Source organism: Gymnodraco acuticeps, unplaced genomic scaffold (assembly GCF_902827175.1).
Source record: "Gymnodraco acuticeps unplaced genomic scaffold, fGymAcu1.1, whole genome shotgun sequence".
Classification (NCBI taxonomy): domain Eukaryota; kingdom Metazoa; phylum Chordata; class Actinopteri; order Perciformes; family Bathydraconidae; genus Gymnodraco; species Gymnodraco acuticeps.
The window spans coordinates 351,311-376,577 of record NW_022989977.1 but is presented as its reverse complement, the minus strand read 5'-3'; the positions used below and the strand labels follow the sequence as shown (position 1 = coordinate 376,577).

The following is a 25,267-nucleotide window of genomic DNA, read 5'->3' as shown; positions in this document are numbered from 1 at the left end:
GTTGTCGCTGGTAGGGTTTACCGTCGTCAGTATTTCCGGGTGAGCTTAATGCATTTGAGTTAACTTCAAGTTATGTTGATTAGAAAGAATGAATGCATCGCAAAAGGAGGTTAATGAAATTACGTTGAGGGATCTCTCTTATTCTTTCTCAGTCCTCTGTATTTAATGCAAATATTTGTTGTTTTTTTTGTAAATTAATATCATAAACTTTTGTGGAAAATAAAGATGAAAATGCATACATTTCTGATTCTGTACGTGTGTCATTCTGCAACGTCTGCGGTTTGGATGTCAATTGGAAAAAAAATATTTAAATGATTTATTTATAAGTACAACACTTGTACTCTTAATGTATGTGGTTTAGGGGAAACACAAATATAGAGGAAAGTATTTTGTCTTTACTGATCAGATGAGTCATACTCACTGGACACTTTTAGGTTTCCGGCGTTTTTTTTTTTTTTTTTCTACATCTCAACACATTATTTGCATTCAATCTGTCTTCAAATGTTTAGTTTTGTTTGACCAAAACACCAAAGACATAAAATGATACAATTTTAATTGATATATGAAAAATAAAAGCAGCAAACACTCTCAATTGAGAAACTGAATTCAGAGATTGTTTCTAAATTGATGAAAATATATATGTTGTTTTCCTTTGACTAATAGCTTAACAAATTCAAGGTCAATTGTCAAATTGATGCCTCAGCAATTAACTGATTAACCCTTAAAGCATTTGAAAACAATAGTAAGCTCAAAGATATCAAAGAGGGAGAAGTACACACCCCTAATGTGACCTCCACAAAACACGTGATTAAATCAAGCCCGATGTCATCATTCATCAAACAATGCTGTGCTCTTTACGCGGTCATATCACTTGTTGACTGAATACACTGATTGGTGACGTCAGCCATTGCTCTGTATTCTTTGTAAATAATGCCATTGTGAGGGAATTCATGTTTTCTTGTGTTTGTTGCCTTGTTGTTTACAGATGGGCAGTCAGTACCAGCGCTCAGTACCTCTAGAGGTGAGGGGAGAGCAGAGGGAGAGAGGGTCCGGACCAAGCATCCAGACAAGATACCGGTCAGTATTGTTATGGAAATAATTATCATAGACGCCAATTTGTAACATGTAGGACAAACCTTGATGTCTGTTTACCTTCTTTAAGGACACAGGCTGCTTAGCCAATAATGTTATTGTTCCCATTCTGTGACCGGTCAATACTGGGTCACAGATGGTCTGTGTTGTGGGTACACTGGGACACTTCCTTCTCTGTATTTGTGGACTCCAAGGTGAAATCTTCGAGGTCACAAGTGTCCGACGCAAGTAACTCAGTGTTCCCACACTGTTTAGGCTATCTTCTCAAATATGTTGTTTACTCTCTGCGAAACCAGTTAGATGGGCTGGCAAGAGAGAGGCTCTCCAGAATTGACGTGGCAACTCTACCGTGAAGTCAGAACCTCTGACTCTTGGACTTGTGATGTGAATCCTCCGGCCGTAACTCCAAATAAACCATCATGTGTTTGACATCAAAGCTACTGCTCCTACCGTGTCTCCTTCCTGAGTCGGTGACTCCCACTGCATAGCTACACAGAAGTTTCCTCTACAAGTATGACATCTGTTAACATGTTGCATCTGCTGTTAGTGACCTTCAATCAGTTAAACTGGGTTAGGAGGTGTTATGTTTGTACAACAAAGTAACCAAGATCTCTATTTAAAGCCGGTTATCCTAATAAATATTAAGTATATGAATTCTTAAACAGATTGCAACTGTAAATTAGTATGAATGTATTTGTTGTTGTTTAGATTTTGGCATATGGCTGATTACTTTTGGCTCTATTTAACCAGATCATTGTGGAGAAGTCCCCGAGGTCACGCGCCCCTGAACTGGACAAGAAGAAATACCTGGTGCCCTCAGATTTAACAGGTGAAACACACAAACTTCAAAATCCCAGTTAAATCTCTCAGATGACTCATCACATCCAGCAATCACCAGCTCTTCGACGGGACGCACGCACGCACGCACGCACGCACGCACGTACGCACGCACGCACGCACGCACGCACGCACGCACGCACGCACGCACGCACGCACGCACACACACACTGAAACTGTTTTCCATGCTAAATAGATCTGCTGAGACTTGATGTCAAGTTGAGCCTGCCAGTAACACTCTTGCAAAATAAGAGAAAATTCTGACCTGATCATAATTAAACTTGAAGCTTTTTGGGTGCCAGAAAAAAGCTTTTTGACTACACTTTGATCAGTCAACTCAAATTTGGGGTGAATTAAAAAAAGAAAAAAAGTGCATATTCAAAGGTTTTAGTGTCACATGCACAAAGCTACAGTGTAGAAATGGCAATGAAATTCTTCTGACCTGAGCTCCTCCAACAATGCAACATATATAATGAAATACAAAATAAAAAGTAGTGCAACAAGTCTATATACAGGTCAATATAATACGCATTTTCTAATAAGCTTTAAATAATCAATTATGAGGTTATGTTGAGTGTGTTAGTTAGTGTGCATTCCTAAGTACCATTGTCATGCTGAATTATTTATTTTCCCCTTTCTTGTTGTTGTGTCCCAGGAGCACCATGAAGAGGACCTGTTTCTCTACCTGACCTACAGTAATGAGAGTGTGTACGGTGCCTGAGTGAGGACAAAAGACTGGAGAAAGAGAGAGAGAGAGAACGAGGCTGTCTGAGAAATAAAGAGTTAAGGCTGTTTGTAATGCTTCACACCACTATTATTCTCTATTAGTTTTGATAAGTAACTACATGGTGAAAGAAAGGCTTGGCACAGGGCAGACGTTGTCGCTGGTAGGGTTTACCGTCGTCAGTATTTCCGGGTGAGCTTAATGCATTTGAGTTAACTTCAAGTTATGTTGATTAGAAAGAATGAATGCATCGCAAAAGGAGGTTAATGAAATTACGTTGAGGGATCTCTCTTATTCTTTCTCAGTCCTCTGTATTTAATGCAAATATTTGTTGTTTTTTTGTAAATTAATATCATAAACGTTTGTGGAAAATAAAGATGAAAATGCATACATTTCTGATTCTGTACGTGTGTCATTCTGCAACGTCTGCGGTTTGGATGTCAATTGGAAAAAAAATATTTAAATGATTTATTTATAAGTACAACACTTGTACTCTTAATGTATGTGGTTTAGGGGAAACACAAATATAGAGGAAAGTATTTTGTCTTTACTGATCAGATGAGTCATACTCACTGGACACTTTTAGGTTTCCGGCGTTTTTTGTTTTTTTTCTACATCTCAACACATTATTTGAGCAACAGGCGTTTCATCTGCATTTGTGTCTGCATGACACAGGGTTACATAACTCAGTTGTCAGATCACTAGCCTGGTCTGAGAAACTTCTCCAGCATATCGAAAGTTAGAGAAACAGAAGCCAGAGGAGCCATGGAGCTGCAGGAGATCCCCAACGAGGGGGAAACACACGAGGAAGGTGAACCGATGCTGGAGGTCAAAACTGAAGGTACACATTTTATTTATTCAAAAAATAGGTCAAAAAAAGCCTATTAAGGAATATATAGAAATGAAAAACGATGAATGCACAGTATTGTAGTGTTCCTGTTTTCTATATGAAAAATACATTTAAAAAAGTGTAATAAAACTATAATATTAAGAGATTTTCATTTAATATATTTTAGTTCAACATGTATTTGAGATTTAAAAAACATGTCAGGTGGTTTTGTCTGTTCAATTGAGTCTATCTTTATTTTTTGTCTGGCTTTAGAGGAAGCAGAGCCTGACCACAACTCCAAACTACAAAGTCCATCTGAGGATATCTATTCAGAAGCTTTGGTCAGTGGCGATCCCGTTAAAACAAGGGCAGAAACGACCCGAGCAGGTACATCTTATAATACAAATTGTTGGTGTTTTGAAGCTGCTACGTCCAAAGGTAACATGTAACATGTTTCAGCGTGCCTAAAAGCCACTTACTAAAAATAAAGGGTCTTCATTGGTCTTCCATAACACATTTTGTTTTAAAACTGCTCCATGATGTTTCTCACATTCTATATTTGATGTTGAAGTAAAACACACCCCAACAGGGAGTTGCATCAACTTCAATATATTGCTGGTTATTCACCAATATGTTTTTGTCATTGTTGTTATTGGTTACTGTACATGAAAAACTGCAGCCTATGTAATAATGACATGAGTGTTCACCGATTCAAATTCAAGAAAAAGAAAAAAGCAGAGGGAAAGGTTTGAAAGCTTAAAAACCACAGCAGAAATGTAGGGGAACAAACGTTTTAACTTTGATCAACGATTACATTTTCATTACAGAAATAATGTCCGTTATTGTTTTTACTTTAATAAAGCTTAGTAGAGGCTTGTTAAGAATGTTTGACGAGCTGGGTAATTGTTCAATTCCAACTTATTTTCTTTTATTGTTGTTATTCTAAAAAAGCTTTGATGACATGTTAAGGTAATTTCTCTGATAAACAGAAAAGTGGAGATATCAAGGACATTTTCACATATTTGTATTGTTTACTTGCAGCAGAATAACAAAACAAAGTTGAAATATGTAGTGAGTATTTTCAATGACGATTGATCTGCTGGTATTTATTTTCAAACAATGTAATAGTAATATACTGTATATTATAATTAAAGTAGCTCAAAATGCCCCCCACAATTTCCCAGCACCCATGTTAACATTTTACATTTGTTTTTTCTAAACAACAGTCCATAAGCCAAAGGTTCCCACGACAGAAGAGGAAAAAACCTTTGAGGAATTGAAACCAATGACATTGTTTTTACAATGTCTCAAATAATTAAATAGGAAATGTGTTGAATGCTCAGTTAGTAAGTCAGTTATCATAAATTGCCATTGTTCCATTGTTATATTATTTTATTTTCAAAAGTATTTCTTACTTATTGAAGTATGATGGTAATTTACCTCCATTTTAATCTGGACAGAGTGAATATGATATACTTACAAGTAGATATTTATGAAAATAATGACAACATTTAATTTATTGCATATATAGACTATTACAATTTATTTACATTTTGTGATTCTTTAAACATGTTGTCTGTGAGCATTAAAGTATTTTCATATTTGTAAGTGGTGGGAATCAAACTATTCTTCATCCAATAAGGGGGGATATCTCTGTAATGCAAAACCATCTGTTTAATACAAGTACACTTCACTAAACCCAAGTCTGTCTTTTGTAAGGAAACAGCAACTCAATGTTAACAAGCACCTGTTTAAATCAAAACACTGTTTTCCTATTTGTTTTGTGATAATGCAACAATTTAAAAAGACAGAAAGAAAGTAATACGCACAAAAAACATTGAGATGCAAATACGTATTTGTTGTTGTAATTCTCATTTTGTCCACAAGAAGCTGGAGTGCACCACTAGTGGCCTGGTTTGTTTCCCCCTCAGAATTCTGCATTTTGATATAAAATGTATCTGTATCAGTCATACTATGTTCTGTCTGGGAACTGTGCTCCATACGTCTGAAATGACCTCAAAAAACAGTCCTATATTTTGTTTTAGAGCACAACATGTCTCCAGGAAGCAGTCAATCTCTCACACAAAGAGAGATACAGTCCAAGTTTTGGAAACTGAAGGACAAGCGGATCACTGTGCCCCATGAATAATTCAGTCATCACTGAAAGTCATGTTGCTATGACTACTACTAGACAAAGGAGGGGGGGGGGGCGTTTTAAAGCTGCACTCAGATGTGAGTCAGCAGAACAGACAGACGGAGCAGGACAACAAGCTTCATCAGTTAAAAAAAAGTTACCACCTGAGTCCAAGTTATCTGTTGAACTGCAGGAGGAAAAAGGTAGGCCAGAGCCTTCATGGTGTTTTATGTTCGTGCGTATTCTGAAATATCTCTCCAACATCAGGCTGATTTCTTCCTCCTCAGGCAAACCGACGGAGGGGAACTCACGTCTGTACCGTGCTGCGTGTTTGTTCCTCACCATAATCTGCCTGGTCCTGCTGTTGGTCGTCATCATACTCAGTCTGAAACGTGAGTATCTGCAGCCATGGATCATGTCAGCACTGTAAAAACAAACAACTACTTCAGCTGGATTATGTTTGTAACTCCAAAACAGATTATGAAAGGATTTATGGTTTCACTGGCAGGTCAGAATTAAAAGAAATAAATGTGTCAGAGTCACTTTGCCATGGTTCCTTTTTTGCTCGTAGAAACCAAAAAGGATTATAAAGTGTGTCTGATCTAACTGCTGCAGCCTGTGGGCACCATTCCTTTTAGTGATGTGTCGGTCGCGAACGAGCCGGCTCAAAGAGCCGGCTCTTTTAAGTGAACGACAGGAGCCGGCTCTCGCCCGCGAACGAGCCGTTTTTTATTTATTTTTTTTGGGAGGGATCTAGATCGGCTTGAAGGCACATTATGCAATGTGCAATGTGCACATTATCCCGCTTATTACATGGCCACATTCTCAACAAAGTAACGACATGACTCCCAATAGTAATTGAAATGCTTTTATGGATTTAGAAAATGATTTTATTGATTTAAAAAATAGTTTTATGTATTGATTTAAATTGAGATGCATCCGCTAAGAAAAGTAGTCCGTTGTTACTGTTTAAACTAACGTAGCAACAGCAGGAACTGCTTCGATAGTGTTTTTGAGGAGCTTTTTGATTACAGATTTGAAAACATCGTTGCTTGCTTTAAAAGTAGCACAATTCATTATGTCAAACCTTGGAAAGTATCTAGATATCCCTGCCCTAATGCCAAAGGAACTGCACACTGAATATGTGTCGCCGTTTGATGTCTATGTCTGGACCGCCTGCGTAAAAAGGAGGGTTTCTGCCCCATTACTTCTCTTCTTACTTCTATAAGAATAAAACACGGAGGACGGAGATCTCTTTTTCTCCCCCTCTTCTGACAGCCCAGCAGCTGATCTCAAAGCACGCTCCCCTCTCCTGCAGGGGGGCGTGGTCCGCTGCAGCTCACAGAATCAGCCCCTGCCAAAAACAGCGCTGGAAAGAGCAAATAGAGCGAAATGAGGCATGGCTAAAATGCAGGATCTTTTTGGTCTAGCCTATATAGTCTATATTTTTTTATATAAAAAAAGATATTTATATACTTTATATAGGTCGATACAGTAACCCCTTATCTGTTTTGTGTAGCGTGGTTCTACAAGCAAGTCAATGCATTCATTGGGTGGTATCAGAGAGTTACAAGGGTCTGTAAATGCAATGAAAACAATTGGCCACAGCAAATCATTTATATTAAACATGTAATTTTTACTTTTGAATACTTCAGTACAAAGGATATAATCAATAATTTAAGTGATATATGTGTACACATATAAATCATTAGTCAAAACAGGGCTACATTTGATTTAATTAAAAGGTATAATAAGTGGTAAACTGAAGAGCCGTTTGGGAGCCGAAAGAGCCGGCTCTTCTTGGTGAGCCGAGCCAAATGATCCGGCTCACCAAGAAGAGCCGGAATTCCCATCACTAATTCCTTTCTCTTAAAACTCCTCCCACTGTGCTCTGCTTTCCAGTCCAAACTGGCTCTACCATCTGTCCAGAGAGAGAGGGAACTACAGCAGATGAAAGGCGGAGTCGTCCTTCTGATTCAACATGCAGCCACGAGAAGTGCGAGGCTCTCTTCCCGGAGATGCAACCCCAACGTGATAGTGATGGGAATTACGGCTCTTCTTGGTGAGCCGGATCATTTGGCTCGGCTCACCAAGAAGAGCCGGCTCTTTCGGCTCCCAAACGGCTCTTCAGTTTACCACATATTATACCTTTTAATTAAATCAAATGTAGCCCTGTTTTGACTAATGATTTATATGTGTACACATATATCACTTAAATTATTGATTATATCCTTTGTACTGAAGTATTCAAAAGTAAAAATTACATGTTTAATATAAATGATTTGCTGTGGCCAATTGTTTTCATTGCATTTACAGACCCTTGTAACTCTCTGATACCACCCAATGAATGCATTGACTTGCTTGTAGAACCACGCTACACAAAACAGATAAGGGGTTACTGTATCGACCTATATAAAGTATATAAATATCTTTTTTTATATAAAAAAATATAGACTATATAGGCTAGACCAAAAAGATCCTGCATTTTAGCCATGCCTCATTTCGCTCTATTTGCTCTTTCCAGCGCTGTTTTTTGGCAGGGGCTGATTCTGTGAGCTGCAGCTGACCACGCCCCCCTGCAGGAGATGGGAGCGTGCTTTGAGATCAGCTGCTGGGCTGTCAGAAGAGGGGGAGAAAAAGAGATCTCCGTCCTCCGTGTTTTATTCTTATAGAAGTAAGAAGAGAAGTAATGGGGCAGAAACCCTCCTTTTTACGCAGCGGTCCAGACATAGACATCAAACGGCGACACATATTCAGTGTGCAGTTCCTTTGGCATTAGGGCAGGGATATCTAGATACTTTCCAAGGTTTGACATAATTAATTGAGCTACTTTTAAAGCAAGCAACGATGTTTTCAAATCTGTAATCAAAAAGCTCCTCAAAAACACTATCGAAGTAGTTCCTGCTGTTGCTACGTTAGTTCAAACAGTAACAACGGACTACTTTTCTTAGCGGATGCATGTCAATTTAAATCAATACATAAAACTATTTTTTAAATCAATAAAATCATTTTCTAAATCCATAAAAGCATTTCAATTAATATTGGGAGTCATGTCGTTACTTTGTTGAGAATGTGGCCATGTAATAAGCGGGATAATGTGCACATTGCACATTGCATAATGTGCCTTCAAGCCGATCTAGATCCCTCCGCAAAAACAAAACAAAAAACGGCTCGTTCGCGGGCGAGAGCCGGCTCCCGTCGTTCACTTAAAAGAGCCGGCTGTTTGAGCCGGCTCGTTCGCATCACTACACATCACTACAACGTGAGTGTGATGCCAACTAGACAAAAACAAAACCTTATGCAAGCCAGGGAAGCATCTTCATCAACCGAAAGAAAAACTAGAAGAGTGCAAGTGCATCTACTGCTTTCATGTCTGAATCACAATTATATTAGCTTTGTGTGCAAATGTTGAAAGAACCAATCCTAATCCTGAGGGGTCAGAAGTCAAAGACAGTATACTACAACAGTCATTTAAAGTAAGTTTTTCAAAATGTGTGAATCACCCTAACCACCAGAGGTCCTTGAACGAACGATCATACATCTATCTGCACATTAAAAAATCAGACTGATGGGTCCAGTACAGGGGCGGATCTAGACAAATATTCATGGGGTGGCAAGAGGGTGGCAGGAGATTTTGAGGGGTGGCATCCCCTGACAGAAGTATATGCTGATTGAAATCGCAATCATATCAATCAATTAGGGGTGTAACGGTACACGTACCCGTACTGAAATTATCCGGTACGGGCCCTTCGGTTCGGTACACGTGTGTACCGAACGAATATAGCGTTAAACGTAAAAAATTGAGAACAACTTTCTGGAAGTAATCTCAGGTATATATCATAGAGCGACCAAGTCATTTCATTGGACGAGAGGCATACTATGAGAGCTGGTCACAGGGATGCGTTCAAATGTAGTCAGTAATTTGAGGAACTGTCGAAATGGCGAACGCAGATAAAGTTGAGCTGAAAATCCTCCAGCATCATTGAAGTCTCCGATTTGGGAACATTTTGGTTTCGCAGTTACGTACAAGGATGACGGACAAAGACAGGTGGATCGAACCAAAGCTGTTTGTCGACATTGTTCAACTAACATTGGTTACGCGGCTGGCAATACATCACACTCATTTGAAAAGGCATCACCGAACGTGAATATCACCTGTACCAAAAGAAAAAAGACTGAAATGCAAACCCAACTCCCACTGCATGTAAGCCTCCACCACTCGAGAACAAGTTCAGACCGAGCCAAAGCTATTACAAACGCCAAGTATCCTTATGTTGCCATGTTAGCAAAGCGCTACCTGGCTGTGTCTGCTACCTCTGTCCCTAGCGAGAGGGTGTTCTCCACAGCAGGAGACATTGTTAGTGCCAGCAGATCTGCCATTTCAGCAAGCAATGTGGACAAGTTCATCTTTCTTTAGAACAACATGAAAATACAATGAAAAGCAAGTCCTAATGTCAAGCTGGCTGCTTAGGTACTAGTACAGTTCAAATACAGATTATTTCAGTTCATCGAAATGCTGCACCTTAATGTTTATTTTACTATATTTTGTATTTATTTGAATACATTAGTCAGTTTAATAATAATAAAAACAAAATATTTAATGTTTTGTGATTTTTTTTTCTGCTGTACCGAAAACGTACCGAACCGTGACCTAAAAACGAGGTACGTACCGAACCGAAATGTTTGTGAACCGTTACACCCCAACAATCAATGTTAACTTGGAAAGCCACAATATTAATATTTTAACTCAATCACATAGGTGATATTATTGTGGCACATCAGTAAAGCCTTACATATAAGGTGGCAGACGTAATTTAATGAATTTTAACTGAACAATAACTGAATGAGTTTGTCTCACTCTTAGACCAGCAGGGGAACCAAATATATACAGACTGCTGCAATAAGTACATTAATTAACTGTCTCATGGATGTTTGTCTGAATGAATATGATAATATTAACAATCATATTATTCCTATCAGCTGTCAATCACTGTTAATAAATAATAATAATAATAGATTTAATTTGTTAGCGTTTTTACAGGTGCTCAAAGAGTCGCTTTACAGATATAGTGAAGAACTGCATGATTCACATATTCATTTATTATTGAATAAACTATATTTTTTGGAGGAGTTAATGATGAATGTTCATCAAGATGCTTGCTCACCCTCCTTCAAATTTGAAAAACAAGTAATTATATCATTATTGATATACAGTTACAACCTTGACTTTACATCAGAAAGAACAAACATTAAAGAAGTGACTAACTGCATCAGTTAGGGTTAAAAAACGTGTATTCAGCTAAAACATCGCTGCAGTTATTATCCAGTGGAAGGTCCTTACCTACTGGCCTAGTTAAATCAAAGTGGTTACTTTCTGTTGGCTGGGCAGTGTAGTTTTACACACCGTCTTATTTTACTTTCTCAGGACTTAAAACTGTTTTTTGGGGGCAGACCCCCTCAAAGAAAAAAATATATACACGCATACAAGGTCATCATCTTAACAGTTTGTTATTCTCATCGAGTCATCCGTGAGCAGAGCATCAAGTTGGCATGTCTTTTACAGCTGAATGCGGCGATTACTATTTTGTTCAGCAAAACGCCTCACAAATTTATTAAGATCAACAGCTGTAGTGCGTTTTGATTCAATGCTGAGTACAGCCAAACTTGACATTCTCTTCTCTGTCATTGTAGACCGCAACTACCTCATTCCTTCAGTGCTTGGGTCCGAAAGGCTTCTCGTTTTGCGCCGTCCCCCCGTTCAAGTGAATTCGCCACCAATCATATTTCCACTCTCGCGCCAGGACCGGGGGAGGGGTTACATGACGTGCATCTTGTGCTGCATTCACTTGCACTCGGACATTAGAGACTTTCTCTCATAAATGTCCGATGAGCCACAACTTTTCTTTCAAAACAAAGATGCCAACTGGGGTGGCAGCTGGGGTGGCAAGGCTATTGTTTAGGGTGGCAGTTGCCACCCCATGCCACCCCGGTAGATCCGCCCCTGGTCCAGTACTATGTGAGATTATTGGCGTACATGACAAACACATGACCCCAGGCTCCAGACTGACGGTCGCCGCAGTTCTGCTTTCACAGTAGCCCAAATCGTTTTTTAAATAGGCCTCAGAGGAAGTTAGTTCATGTGCTAGTTTTTATAGAGCTGAGAATGTTTAATTGAATTACCAAGAATTCAACTTTGATCATCTTTATTGTTACCTCTTATACAAAAAGCATTGAAGATGGCCCTGTGTTTACATACACCTACATTTATAGGTAAATGCATGCACACAAAATGTGTTTGGATAAACAAACTCCCTTGAAATGTTTAAAAGCAAATTAAAAACCTATCTATTTAATATGGCTTTTAATGTGGGTTAACTTTCAATTGCCACTAGTATCATTGTCCATGTTTTACTGTATTTTATTTCTGTTTTGCTTTTATTTTACATTTTTAAATTTATTTTTAAAATTGTTTTATTTTAAAATATTATCACTGTAGATGTTTTTTCTGGTTCTGTATTCATTTGAATATTTTTGTTATGTTTTCTGTAAAGCACTTTGGGCTGCTTTGTGCATGAAAGGTGCTATGCAAATAAAGTTTATTATTATTATAAAAACATAAAGAAAAATAATGCAGAAAGAAGAAAAAGCATTAGATTTGCTTTATTATTTATGCAATTGAGTCTATGACCTTTTGTTCTGACTTGTATTCTGCACTGATGCCTCTCTCCCTCCAGATTCCAGCTGTCGGCAGTGCCCTGGCGGCTGGCTGCGTTATGGCCCGTCGTGTTTCTACCTGTCCACCTTCAGGCTGAGCTGGGAGGAGAGCCGGAGGAACTGCAGCTTCAGCGGAGGGTCTCTGGCTGTCATTACCAACAGGGGACTCCAGGTGGGTCTTATGTCACTTCCTCACCTGGCCATGAGGTGTAAACATGCAGTTCACCTTTCTTACCATCAGTGGTGTTTTCTCTTGCAGTATTATCTGACCAAGGTGGGGAAATTGAGTTACTGGATCGGGCTGAGACAAATAGCAACCACATGGACCTGGGAGGACAAGACTGAGCTGACAGAGAGGTGATAATTAGTGAATTGACTGATCATCTCAACACATTTCTTCTTGGTCTCTGGATATTGTTGTTTTGTACACATGTGTATTTTACTCTTTCAGAACAAAACACTCAGTGGCCACTTTATTAGGTACATCCGTAGGATCCAGTGCAATCCAATACAACAGCACTGCCTTCAATTCTGAAGTAAGGTTATATTTAGGCTGGTAATTATTGGGGTCTCAGTCTAAGTTCTCAGATCTTGTACTTGAGTAAATGTAAAAATACCAGAATACAGGAATACTCTGTTACAGGTAAAAGTCCTGCATTCAAAATGTTACTCAAGTAAAAGTAGAAAAGCATCAAAATAAACTTGAAGTACCAAAACTAAAAGTACTCTTATGCATTATGCATGTCGGCACATTTCAGAATAATATACTATATGTTTTGATTATAATTATTGATGCATTAATCTGTTTATCAAAGCTGGTAAAGGTGCAGCTAGTTTTAATAGCTTTGTATTGTGAAATTACTCAAGGTGTAACTAAAGTCAAGCGTTGATTATATTTCACATAATTTATCCCAATCTGTAAAGTAACTAAAGAAATTAAATAAATGTGGTGGTTAACGATTTACCTCTGAAATGAAGTGGAGTAAAAGTACAAATTAGCATACAATGGAAATACTCAAGTAAAGTAAAAATACCTCAAACTTGAGTAAATGTACTAAGTTACTTTACCACTGTAGTTTACGGCGGTGACCAGACTGCATTTCATATTGTAATGGATTGCATTAGATTGTACAGCTGTTTCCTAATAAAGAGGCCCCTGGGTGCATCAACTGTGTATTGCAATAAAAAAACAGACATATTCACTCTCAAATAATCACAATGTCCAATGACAACTATGCAAGAGTCAATATTCTTATTCTTTTTTGTTTGCAGTTATTGGCAGGATGGTGGGTCAACAGGGGGTTGTGGGAGCCTGAGCAGTGATAAACCAGCAGAGAAAAACTGGAGAAAAGTTCCCTGTGGGGTCTCCACCTACTTCATCTGTCAGCTGTAGCTCTGACTGCTTCTGCTCTTTCTTTACGAATTAATGAGGAAACCAATTTCCTGTCAACAAGCAGCAACTCCTCCGTAACATTTCAAACCATGTCTCCTTCACTTCAAATGAGTAATAACCAGCATTGAAAGATTGTAATATTATAGTTTCATATTTAACGCTTGAAAAGAGATATAGTCAGTCTATTATATATTATGTTTGTGTGTAACATTGTGTTGTCTTACTGTATAATGTAATGATCTGCTGTTCTTTTTCTTCAAATGACTGTGGCCAGTGAGTTTGTTTCAACAAGGTTTTATTGTCATATAAAAAGCAACTACATAATAAGTTGAATGTCTATGTTTCACTTTATTTGAGCTAAGCATATTACTGCTACATTGCTATAAAAATAACACATTCTTTTTCTAAAGCATAATACTGCAGGTACAAGTATGGACACATTTACTTCATATGTTCAGGACTTTAAGATGAAGGTCAGGAGAACGCTCTTCAGGCTCAGGCAGAATGTCTTTCTAAACATATTTAATGTCCTGGTCCTCGTCCGAATCCTCCTTCTCCATCTCCAAACCCAAAGTGCTGTGGCGAATCATCTGCCATCCTGTCAGAGACTTCCTGTTGTTTAGACCCCCTCTGTGTTTAGGTCTGAGCTTAGGGGTCCCTGAGATGGACCCCTTCATGGTGTCCGTCTTTTCCATTCCCTCCTTTTCATTCTCCTCCTCTCTGGAGAAAGCCTTGACGTACCGCCGCATCTTTTGCAACATTGGGTCATTTCTGTCCTCAACCCTGTGGACGTGGTAGAGGGGAAAACTGGTTACAGTTGCTTCAAGGGAAATACTTTCACCATGGTAACCATTCAGTATTTAGAAATGCATCTCCTTTATGTCGAAGGACTAAGAAGAGACATCTCATAGAACGAACGGTTAACATGAAGCAGCAGAAAACATCCTAATGTACGGTCTCTAGTATGGGTAAAACTCCAGTCATAACTATGTTTCCCATAATGCAGCTGATGGCATTCCTTGTTGAACATTATCTTATTTTCTCAGACTTGAACATGCTCCTTCAGAGCCATCAAAGACCTGCCAGGCTGAGTAAAGGTGAAGCGCCCCATATACTGTAGCATGCCTTTAGGTAACCTGCATAATATAACATGTTGAAAGCTGTTGTGGCAGTGCTGTTGTCTTGGATTGCACTGGATGTTGTATGTGGATCACATCACTCCTGTTCTGAAGTTGTGTCTTTGAAGTCTGTGTGTCAAATAATTGATTTCCAAATATTGCTGCTGCTGGTTTCTAAAGCTTTGAATGGTTTAGGCCCAAAATACATTTCTGATCTCCTGCTAAATTATGAACCATCCAGATCTCTCAGGTCTTCAGGGACTGGTCAGCTTTCTGTCCCCAGAGTCAGAACTAAACATGGAGAAGCAGCGTTCAGTTATTATGCTCCAAACATCTGGAACAAACTCCCAGAAACCTGCAGGTCCGCTGCAACTCTGACTACTTTTAAATCCAGGCTGAAGACTTTTCTTTTTGCCGCTGCTTTTAATTGTAACTTTTATTCAAGTATTTTTTTTTCTTTTAATGTTTATTTTATTATCTTTGCTTTTGAATGACTGATTTTAAATGCCATTTTCTTAATGTCTTTCATTTTTGTAAAGCACTTTGAATTGCCTTGTGTTGAAAGGTGCTATATAAATAAACTTGCCTTGTCTTTATGCTGGTGGAGGGTTGGGATAATAATAGAACTACGAGAGTGAGAGTTGTGCCTCTTACTCACAGCACAACATGACAGCATTAAAGGTGACTTAGATTGTGGTCAGCGGACAAACTTCTCTCTGTATGATTAGTTTGAGCCAAAATAGTAAGCCTAAAAAAGATTTCTTGCTGATGTCATGTTACTGAAATTATGCAATATATTTGTTTGTTTTTTAAAACAACATATTTGATATTGATATGATAGTAATTTAGGTGTGTTTCATATTTAAAGAAAGTTGCTAAATAATTGTGCAAGAAGTCTGTGAGTTCACAATTGGGAGAGAATATTGTAAATGTCAAAAACTGTAACATCTTTTATCAAAAGTATTTGTTTATATTGTTATCTGAATGAAGAAAAGGTATGTAAAGAGTTGGCAGTGGAGTACAGGAACTCGTTTTCCATGGAACTTCAACCCCTTTTTTATGTGTTCGAAACATAAAAAAAGTGTTTTATGTTTTTTATAAAAGCCAATAGGGTCCCACATGGACTGACTTTTTTCTAACAACAGTTGTGGTTCTTATGAAATGTATCTCACATGAGACATTTCTGTAAGTGTTTTTGACTTTACTCTTTTGGATGGTTTGAAGAGGACGGGACTCAATTGTGAAAATTCATGTTTTTTTGCACTAATCAGGTCATTGTCAGGCAAATCTTATCAAACCAGACCCACACTACCCTGACTTTTGAGAGATTTCGCAATACATTTTACTTTTATAGAATTTTCTTTTTTGTATCTGGTGTTTTTTTGCTGTCTCACCTGAGATACCAGCACTCCCTCAGTCCGTAGTTGAGCCCACATACTCCGAGCCGAGGCCAAAGGCAGCGGGGCAGCTTCCTCTCCAGCATCAGAGTCGTGGCAACCACCTGTACAACACCATTAAAGAGTGTTACACACACAGTGATGCACAGGGACGTGATGATGAGATGATTTTATACATTTAGGTCTATGTCTATAGATTGTAGTCCATGGGAGTGTGTGTGTTACCTGAGTCCTCCAGAGCTCGTCTCTCTCCTGGGCCACCCTCCAGTGAGTGTCACTCATCATGGCTATCAGCAGATTTAGCAGCAGGATGTAGGAGACGACAGAGAAGGTGCAGTGCAGGACGTGGACGATCGGGGGGGTGGTGATGGTGTGGTCTACAGGCAGATCTATGAGGCCCACGCTGAGCTCAAACTGGGAGAAGAGGGTGATGGGGAAGGAGCGATATGAAGGGATGGAGTCAGGCTCCTGCGTCATATACACCATCCACAGGGCTGAGAAGAAACATGTAAAAAGTATGTGAGTGTACATCATCTGATATCAAGCATTTCTTATCTTTCAAGCTTCGTGAAGGTTAAATACTTGTTTGTGCATGTCGGCCAGAATATACTCACAGCTGGAAAAACCAATGAGGACTATGAAACTCAGCCACATAAACTTTGTCAGATCTCCAAATATAATCTAGGGGGAAATGAGACACATGGTAGGTCAGTTTGCAAACACAAATAGGTTCACCTCAAGAACCAAAACAACAAATGAACACATCTGCTTCAAAACACTTCAGTACAGCTGTGTGTGAGTGTGTGTAACAAACTACTACACTACGTGACTCATGAGCTACCATTGCATGCACCACTGTTTCTGAGCCCTACCTTCTGTATCATGATGACATAAGGGCCGAGCATTTCAAAACCTCGGGCGAAGAACATGACGTTGCTCCAGCCGAGGACCAAACACACCGACATCACCACATCCTCTCCCTGCACCTCGCAGGCTCTGAACACACACAGCAGCACCACCAGGCACGCGTAGCTGATACTGGTTAAAATAAAACAGAGAGGTTAAATGGAATTTCAGATCAGTTTGGCTAATTTTCTGCAAATACGTGTTTTCTACTCACAGGATAACATGGAAGGGGCCTCCCAGTGCTGTCTGGCCAAAATAGCGCTTTGCCCCCACTCTCAGTATATCAGGGATCTGTTGGAAGAGGGAACAGAGGATGATGTGGCAGTGCAATACACATACATTACATACAGTATGTAAAACATGTTTTATAACTTCACCTCCAGCACCAGGATGACAAAAGCTCCCAGGAGACTGATTATCTCGCCCGCCAGCCGCACGTTGTCCTCATGCGTCACATAACTCTCCTGAGTGAGGAGACATAGATGTGTCAATATTAAAAGCACATTATTTTCAGACAATGCGGCACATGCAGGTGCAAAGTTTGACATTTACACAGGAAAGTATGAACAGCGTATATAAAAGTGTATAGGTCTAACTATTAACTAGGTCTAACTTAAGTGAGGCATACAAATCCTTCATTACAACTGAAAGTATAAAAGTATTACCGGTAAAATGTTTCAAATTAAGATATGTATGTTAATATACAGCACCTTAAAAAGTACACAGTAGCATGAAATCAAAAGTAATCAAGTCAACTACCATGTACTAACTGTATGCACACAGTAGTTAGTTACAAATATTTAGGAATATTCCAGCAATCTTTATGGTCCTGTATATATTATAAGATATCATAACTGAATGTGGTCACACTGAAATATCACATTTATGAATGTACACACCTGGAGTGTTTTCTGGACCCGGATGGTTTTGTCCATCTCTGAATTTGAGTAGTTCTCCGGAGCGTCCTTTAGAGGGCGGTATGCACAACACAGTGTGAAGGTCCCGATGTACAGGAGATATAGTAACAGCAGCAGCCTGACACCAGAAAAAACATTGTTAAACAAGACTGGACATGTGTACATTTCAGATATTTGACTTTAGACATCAATCTTTACCTGAAGTAATGTTTTCCATACAGGTTCCACTTCAGACTAACCAGCTGCCTCACAGGGGTCAGCTCCAGTATCCTTCTGCCCTGGAGAACAAAACATATGTTTTAATGTTCTTCTCATCAATACATCATCATCTTTTTTTTAACCAAAACACTTCGTCTTGTGTTTTACCTCTCTCTGGTGGCTGCCCACGATGAGCTCCAGCACTGACATGTTGTCGGCCCATGAATCGATCTCCGACAGGTCATACAGGTTAGAGGTCAGAGGGCCTAGACTCCACTGGACTACACGTCTTTTATTAACCAGGTGCTGAAAAGCCTGAGAGAAAAAGAGCAAAGTAAAGCAGTGAGAATAGAACAAAAATGTGTTTTTTACCATGTGACCCCCCTCAGGCTTTACTTACCACAGTGTTTCCCTCTCTGGCAGCCAGTTTAAAAGGTGTAAGGCCTCTGTAGTTGGGCACCATATCAAGTGGCAGTAACTGGTCCAGCTCTGCATCGCGTGCCATTATCAGTTCAATGGCCTGGCACGCAATTGTCTTGTTGGGCTGCAGAACCAAAATGTGAAGCACTGTGTTACCTAGACGAAAAACAAGGAAATACAGAAAACGTGGACAAGAAGAGATAGCAGAAGGAGTTTAATAATCAAAATATCAGACAGATGTTAATACTATAACACTCCGAAAAGAGGATGTAATTCATACCACGGTAATCCTGGACCCTGGTGCTGGCCCCTGCATCGATTAACATGGAGATTATGTCCTCATTCCCCGCACAGGCAGCAAAAGACAGGATGTGCTCACCTGTTAACCAAATGTACATCTTTAAAAGCACCATATCTTGTGTGGGCATTAACACATACATTTCTGCCTGCATATTTGTCTTGAGAAATATTGGGCTGTAAAGGTTTGTTGATTTACCATAGTATATGAGTCCTCCTATCCTTTTCCTGAAGTACAGACCGGTGACTCGAGGTGTGGCCACATCACCCCCACGAGTGATTAGATGATGAACCAGATTGATGTTCTGATTCACCACAGCGATGTGGAGAGGAGTAACACCTGAGACAGAGAGCAGTGTGCATTAGTCCACTGTACATTTAATGGTATTTATTGCGCCTCTTTTTTAGGTGAGGCTCACAAATGTGCAATTAATAACAGTAGTAATATTCAACCTCTAGATGGCGCACTCTACACTATCGTCTATTGAATACACGTCAAAACCTGGTCAAAACACTGTAGTTGGCAGTTTGATGAAAACCTGAATATTTCATGGACAGTTTTGGCGGAGATTCCAAGTTAGCCAACTATCAAACTCTAGCGCTAGCTTACCGATCAAAAAGACATGTCCTCAGCCGAGATTTCGACCATTGCAACTAAGCCATTTTTCGTTTTTTTCCACATTAACTGGCAACTACTTGGTCGCGGACTACAACTTCTTATTATACATCCATGACTACACTGTGGTACCACGTGACTTTGGGACCCCCGAAAAAAATTAGTGACAACGGCACCAGCGGCGACCACACGCCAAATATCAGAGGTAAACAAACCATTCTCTACAACGTTTTATAGACAAATGTATTTTTAGAAAATTATTTTTAATTATTCTGCAACTTGTACATACTTAGCTGGTGTAATATTTGAAAAACAAACGTAAAAATCTTACTTTAATATAACCTTTAACAAAAGTTAATAAACTACAGTAAATTATAAAGCTGTCAGATAAATGAGTGAAACGTAGCCTACAGTAGGCCTAGTATTTATCTTAAAATGTTGTGGAGTTGAAGTATAAAGTAGCATAAAAAAGCAATACATTACTTTCAAAATGTACCTAATTAAAGTAGCTTTACTTAGTAACTTTCCATCCCAGGTGTGTAACAATAAATAATGTCCTAGTATTTTAAAGTGGACGATGAGACTGTCAAGTGTTCACTTTTTTTTTAAATGATGCATGTTTATTAGTTAGATTTATTAGATAAATGTTCACATCATATAACTATACATTTACAAAAGCTCTTGTTATTATGAAAAATAAATCAACAAAGGTCCATATTTCAAGTGGTGTAAAAGTTATGTGGAAAGGCAATGAATTCAATGGATTAAAGTTCCCTCATTCTCCTACAGCTCTTTTATTGTATCTCCAAATATATGTTAGGCACCTATAAGATGTGATTGTTCTGTTTCTGTGAGTTTATGTCTGTGAACCTTGGAAGAGCTCGGAGGTCATGGGCTCGTTGATGAGTTCAGGCGCTCCGTCCATCAGAGCCACGGCAGCTTCCAGGCTATCACTCATCACAGCAACATGGAGTGCTGTCTCACCAAGAGCTCCTGATTTGAAAGGATTACAATTTCACACATTACAACTACTGCTTCACCGCCCTGAATATCACAGCCTACAGCAAAGGGCCTTACCTCTCTCAAAAATGTTGGTGGATGCACAACTCAGCAGTTTCCTGATGCACCCAACACTGTTCTTTTTAGCCGCATAGAAGAGAGGAATGTCATTTATGCTAAAGAAGGACAAGATAAACAACACATATAATATATTTAAACAGGTTGGCTTGACACATGCATATAACAATGTAGACTTAATCTAATTTATTGTTGGAAGATGTTGGAAAAGGCATCTAGTCTGAGTCTCTTACTATTTGGAGTGGAGCATAAATGTCTCATCTAACATCTCGTTCCATCCTTTCTTGTTTTGAAGGCGAAACCTCAGCTGGCTCCACCAATGGTTGAGCTCGCTCGGAGCAGATCTCGCCAAAGACGGAGACATTAACACCTGATGTCCGACTGGAGGAAAAAAAGGAAAGTTGAGTTTAGGACACACAGAGAGAGAATCAGTGAGTTGAAAAATCACAATGAAATATAGTGTACTATCATATAGGTATCATTGAGTCCTTGGAAATTGATTATTGTATTCAGTTATACTGTTTAAAAATAGAACAAATAAAGGACTAAAAAGGAAGAAAATGTCTCAGTCTTACCCTTAAACAATAGAAATGTTACTCCTATGCTTCTGGTAATCCTCAGTCATAACACCCTGTTAAAGTTGGACACAACACCTGTAAAATGGCGCTGAGGAGAACTGAATTTGGCATCACTAACATTATTATATATGAACCAAGCCATGGGGGCGGAGGCTGTGAAGGTCTGAGAATGAATAGGTGGAGAGGGAGGGTGAGTGAACAGTGGACAGGTAAGACAGAGAGAGTGTGTCAATAATGAGCAGGTAGACTTTCACCACAGGTTGGGAATCCCACAGTGAAAGTTACGCTTTAAGGTTTAACTCACCGTTTGACTGGGAACTCCTTTATCGTGCTGACCTGAAATAAATGGCTGTATTCCTTCACCTTAAAAGCCTAGTGACAATGGTCCAGTTCCTATATCTAATATCTCTGTAATCACCAAGCCTGTCTGCATTCCACCAACTCCCACCAAAACCTGCATGACCGCTATGAAAATTCAGCTAAATCCTGACTATCAACAAATTGCAATCATTGTTTCAAGTGAACCATTCAAAGGAACCTGTTTGGAAATTGCAAGCTTGTATGTTTGAACCCGTGTTTGTAATTTAAACCTGATATTAATGCTTACACACCAAATTGCATAATTTCTGTTCTATTAGTTCGCAGATTCCTCAAGGTGAATCTGGGATTATTTGGTGGAGTAAATCTGAACATGATGTGTGATTTTCGTTTTACATGTTGCATCTTGTACGAAAAGGCACAACAAGCTAGTTTCATTCACAATGATTTAACATGTTGACCACCACGGTAATTGCCACATTACAAAGACCATAATGATCGTTTGAAGGTTAGAAAACACCATGTCACTTTTCCTCTGAAGGCGGAAAACAAAGCTAATGGTGCATTGTATTTTTTTGTGAAATGATCAGCCTTTATTCTAAAAGTTATAACCCACCATCAAATCACAGATTTAGATTCCATAAACGTGAAGTATTTGTAAACTGCTGAATCAGTCCACTTGTAAAACAGCTCTGGTTGTCTGGTATGTAATGTAGCAGGTGTTTTGCTGCAGCATTTATAGGTCATGACTAACAGGCTGGTCAGTCAAAGGATAAACAGGATTTAGGGAGACTCTATAGGAGGCCCTGCTAATGGTTGCCGATGTGGCCGTCATTTAGTGTTGTGGAGTTAATAGCTGTTTACCAGACGGGGAGCACCATCTTTAAGCAGTGTCATAAAGACCAGTGGTCTCCACTCTGTTAATGTCTTTATAAAGAAACAATAACAACATAAAAACATGATTTTGTGGTTTGTGTCTCTACTGTTTCTGGAAATACGTACAAGCATTTCTTTCACAACACTTTGTTGATTTGAGTCCCAGCAAACAATGATTACAGGCATCACTGGTAAATGTATAACAGTTGACAGATGCTCTTATTTAGAGTGACTTAACACAATGATCATGATATGAATACAATAAGAATTCAATATATAAATGATGATAATTCATACACTGTTGCCCATAAAGTTGGAATCAAATATTTTGTACCTGTTCTCATGAAATGGTTGTGACAATGTGATTTATTCTTGATAGATAAAGTGCATATCCTCACCAAACGTTATTGATCAATCTCTTCCAAACATATCACAGCAAAAATTAAACCACAATTAAAACAGGAATGTGTCTGAAAACAAAATTATTCCAACTTTATGGTCAACAGTGTATAACGTATTATTTTATTTTGATTCCAAAATTTGACTTAACCTTTACACTTTCAGTGTCTTAGTGTTTCTCAATGTATCCTTTTGCACATGAGATTAATTTATATTCTGCGAAGTGACACAATCATAAAATGCATTTTATTTTCCTGGTTGCACTTTGATATCAAATGGAACATTGCCTGTCTTGTGAACTCTCATATTTCTCAGTGGTGAATAAAGTATTCAGTTCCTTCCCCTGAGTCCAAAAATGCACAAGTGTAAAAGGGATATTTCCTGTTGCAAACCAACTTGTTTCTAAAAAGCACTTCAATCAATCAATCAATCAATCAATGTTTATTTATATAGCCCAATATCACAAATGTTACATTTGTCTCAGTGGTCTTCACAGTGTGTACAGAATATCAGTATAATTAATAATAATAATTCCTTACATTTATTATAGCGCTTTTTCAATGACTCAAAGCGCTTTACATATACACACATTACACATATATCATACATGCAATGGTCAGATACTGTGGACAATACCCACAGGAGCAAGTTCAGGTGAAGTGTCTTGCCCAAGGACACACCGGCTTTACAGACGCAGCAGCGGCGGGTTTCACACCTTGATCTGATAATCATTGCACAGCGCACTGCGCCACACCGTCCATCTTCACGCCTCGAGGTCATCGAGGCGCTTTTACAAGTACACATTGGTATTATACATGTACTGTGGACAATACCCACAGGAGCAAATCCGGGTGAAGTGTCTTGCCCAAGGACACAACGGCCTGACGCAGTGGCGGCAGGAGCGGGTTTCGAACTGGAGTTCCCCAGCACTCCCCCTTGATCTGATGATCGGATGCACAGACCACTGCGCCACCCGTCCCGAGTATGACAATACGACACCCTCTGTCCTTAGACCCTCACATCGTACAAGGAAAAACTTCCGGAGAAAACCCACAGTTTAAAGGGGAACATGGGAGAAACCTCAGGGAGAGCAACAGAGGAGGGATCCCTCTCCCAGGACAGACAATTTACACACGGCATCTATTGCACATAGATGCCGTGTGTAAATTGAAAAGATAATACATTTGCAACATAGGTAGTCCAAATGTTTGGAAATGCATGTGTGTATACTGTATAATAGAAGGATGAATCCATGAGGATATCCATCCAGGACCTATGATCCAGGACCACAGCCACGACTCAAGATCCAGGGCTTGCGATCCAGGACACAGGACCGCAGGATCATCCATGACTCCGGATCCCAGCGTATATAGACACCAAAAAGAAAGAAATTTGGGGAAGCTGGGTTAATCGGAACATGAGAGTACACAGTTATAGACAGAGAGAAGGAAGAAGTAAGATGTCCCCCAACAAACTAAGCCTATATCAGCAAAACTAGGGGCTGAATCTAATCAGCCCTATCTATAAGCTTTATCAAAAAGGAAGGTCTTAAGCACACTCTTAAAAACGGATAGGGTGTCTGCCGCCCGAACACAAACTGGAAGCTGATTCCACAAATGTGGAGCTTGATAAGAAAAGGCTCTGGCTCCCATTGTACTTTTAGAGACTCTAGGAACAACCAACAACCCTGCATTCTTGGAACGCAATGCCCTAGTAAGACAGTAGGGTATAATGAGTTCTTTAAGGTAAGATGGTGCCTGCCCATTAAGGGCTTTGTAGGCGAGAAGAAGAATTTTAAATTCTATCCTGTGTTCTATAGGGAGCCAGTGTAAGGCAGCCAGAACAGGAGTAATGTGGACCCTTTTCCTAACTCTGGTTAGTAGTACACGAGCTGCAGCATTTTGCATGGGAGCCTGCCTGCAGACCTCCACTCTCAGGACAGTTCCGGTGCAGACCTCCACTCTCAGGACACCTCCACTGTCAGTACAGGAAGTGACGATTCTGACGCGTTTTTTTTCCCGCCCACCGAAGGACTCGTTTGATGGAAGTTTTCAAATCACAATGGAGACTCATCACGGAGGTGATGAGTCCGCCCACCGTGCACTTTGGGTCGGCCTTGGTCAAGCCCTTTTGACCCCCCTCGCTCAAATGACACCATGGAGGAATGTAACGGGAGTTGACAGGGGACTCTGCCCGCCTCACGAGTGCCTATTTTCGGACACTTTTTTTCACTTTTCCCCGGTTTTATTATTTATTTAATTTTTGGCTATTTCACCCGGTTTCTACCGGGGACATTGCCCGGTCTCGGTCTCGGCTGTACTGATAGAAGGTGTCCGTAGGCCTATATATCTATATATATATAGAATCTAGATATATACATATGTATATAATAAGTGTCACGATCCGTCACGATCCGATTTTATTTTG

At 39.4% G+C, this 25,267-nt stretch overlaps 2 protein-coding genes and 1 long non-coding RNA gene across 6 annotated transcripts; 2 read left to right on the top strand and 1 right to left on the bottom strand.

Annotated features, from left to right (window-relative positions):
• Positions 1-639: 639 nt before the first annotated feature.
• Positions 640-2,855, top strand: LOC117543281. The gene is made up of 3 exons (XR_004568546.1): positions 640-1,077; positions 1,843-1,921; positions 2,585-2,855. It is a non-coding gene; the product is annotated as an uncharacterized LOC117543281 (long non-coding RNA).
• A 455-nt stretch (positions 2,856-3,310) lies between these two features.
• LOC117543279 (C-type lectin domain family 4 member E-like) lies at positions 3,311-14,050 on the top strand. 3 transcript variants are annotated; one of them, XM_034211453.1, is made up of 7 exons: positions 3,311-3,494; positions 3,756-3,869; positions 5,904-6,008; positions 7,519-7,647; positions 12,351-12,502; positions 12,590-12,687; positions 13,603-14,050. In XM_034211453.1, exons 1-7 carry the CDS (start codon positions 3,419-3,421, stop codon positions 13,721-13,723), a joined length of 795 nt encoding a protein of 264 aa, XP_034067344.1. In that variant the 5' UTR covers positions 3,311-3,418; the 3' UTR covers positions 13,724-14,050. The 3 variants fall into 3 exon arrangements, with proteins under 3 accessions (XP_034067344.1, XP_034067345.1, XP_034067343.1); XM_034211454.1 differs by lacking the exon at positions 7,519-7,647 and having other exon boundaries at positions 3,312-3,494; XM_034211452.1 differs by lacking the exons at positions 3,311-3,494; positions 3,756-3,869 and adding an exon at positions 5,645-5,819.
• trpv6 (transient receptor potential cation channel, subfamily V, member 6) lies at positions 14,002-21,643 on the bottom strand. Of its 2 annotated transcripts, XM_034211450.1 has the most exons (18): positions 21,552-21,643; positions 21,245-21,300; positions 20,903-21,050; positions 20,670-20,767; positions 20,463-20,585; positions 19,176-19,316; positions 18,960-19,058; positions 18,660-18,835; positions 18,428-18,574; positions 18,260-18,339; positions 18,044-18,179; positions 17,522-17,608; positions 17,359-17,435; positions 17,111-17,276; positions 16,853-16,919; positions 16,464-16,732; positions 16,236-16,342; positions 14,236-14,506 (listed from the first exon to the last, which is right to left on the bottom strand). In XM_034211450.1, the coding sequence occupies exons 3-18, from the start codon at positions 21,031-21,033 to the stop codon at positions 14,236-14,238; spliced, it is 2,175 nt and encodes a 724-aa protein (XP_034067341.1). In that variant the 5' UTR covers positions 21,034-21,050; positions 21,245-21,300; positions 21,552-21,643. The 2 variants fall into 2 exon arrangements, with proteins under 2 accessions (XP_034067342.1, XP_034067341.1); XM_034211451.1 differs by lacking the exon at positions 21,552-21,643 and having other exon boundaries at positions 14,002-14,506; positions 21,245-21,438.
• Between the last annotated feature and the right edge of the window lie 3,624 nt (positions 21,644-25,267).

Bases quoted from the DNA above. Each gene is read 5' to 3' on its own strand.
- trpv6 (XM_034211450.1), bottom strand. From the start codon at position 21,033: ATGTCTCCGTCTTTGGCGAGATCTGCTCCGAGCGAGCTCAACCATTGG. The intron at 20,768-20,902 runs GTAAGAGACTCA...GTCCTTCTTTAG, and splicing joins TTTATGCTCCACTCCAAATA to CATAAATGACATTCCTCTCT. The intron at 16,733-16,852 runs GTGAGTATATTC...GTTTCTTCTCAG, and splicing joins CCTCATTGGTTTTTCCAGCT to CCCTGTGGATGGTGTATATG.
- LOC117543279 (XM_034211453.1), top strand. From the start codon at position 3,419: ATGGAGCTGCAGGAGATCCCCAACGAGGGGGAAACACACGAGGAAGGT. The intron at 3,870-5,903 runs GTACATCTTATA...CTTCCTCCTCAG, and splicing joins GGCAGAAACGACCCGAGCAG to GCAAACCGACGGAGGGGAAC. The intron at 12,688-13,602 runs GTGATAATTAGT...TTTTGTTTGCAG, and splicing joins AAGACTGAGCTGACAGAGAG to TTATTGGCAGGATGGTGGGT.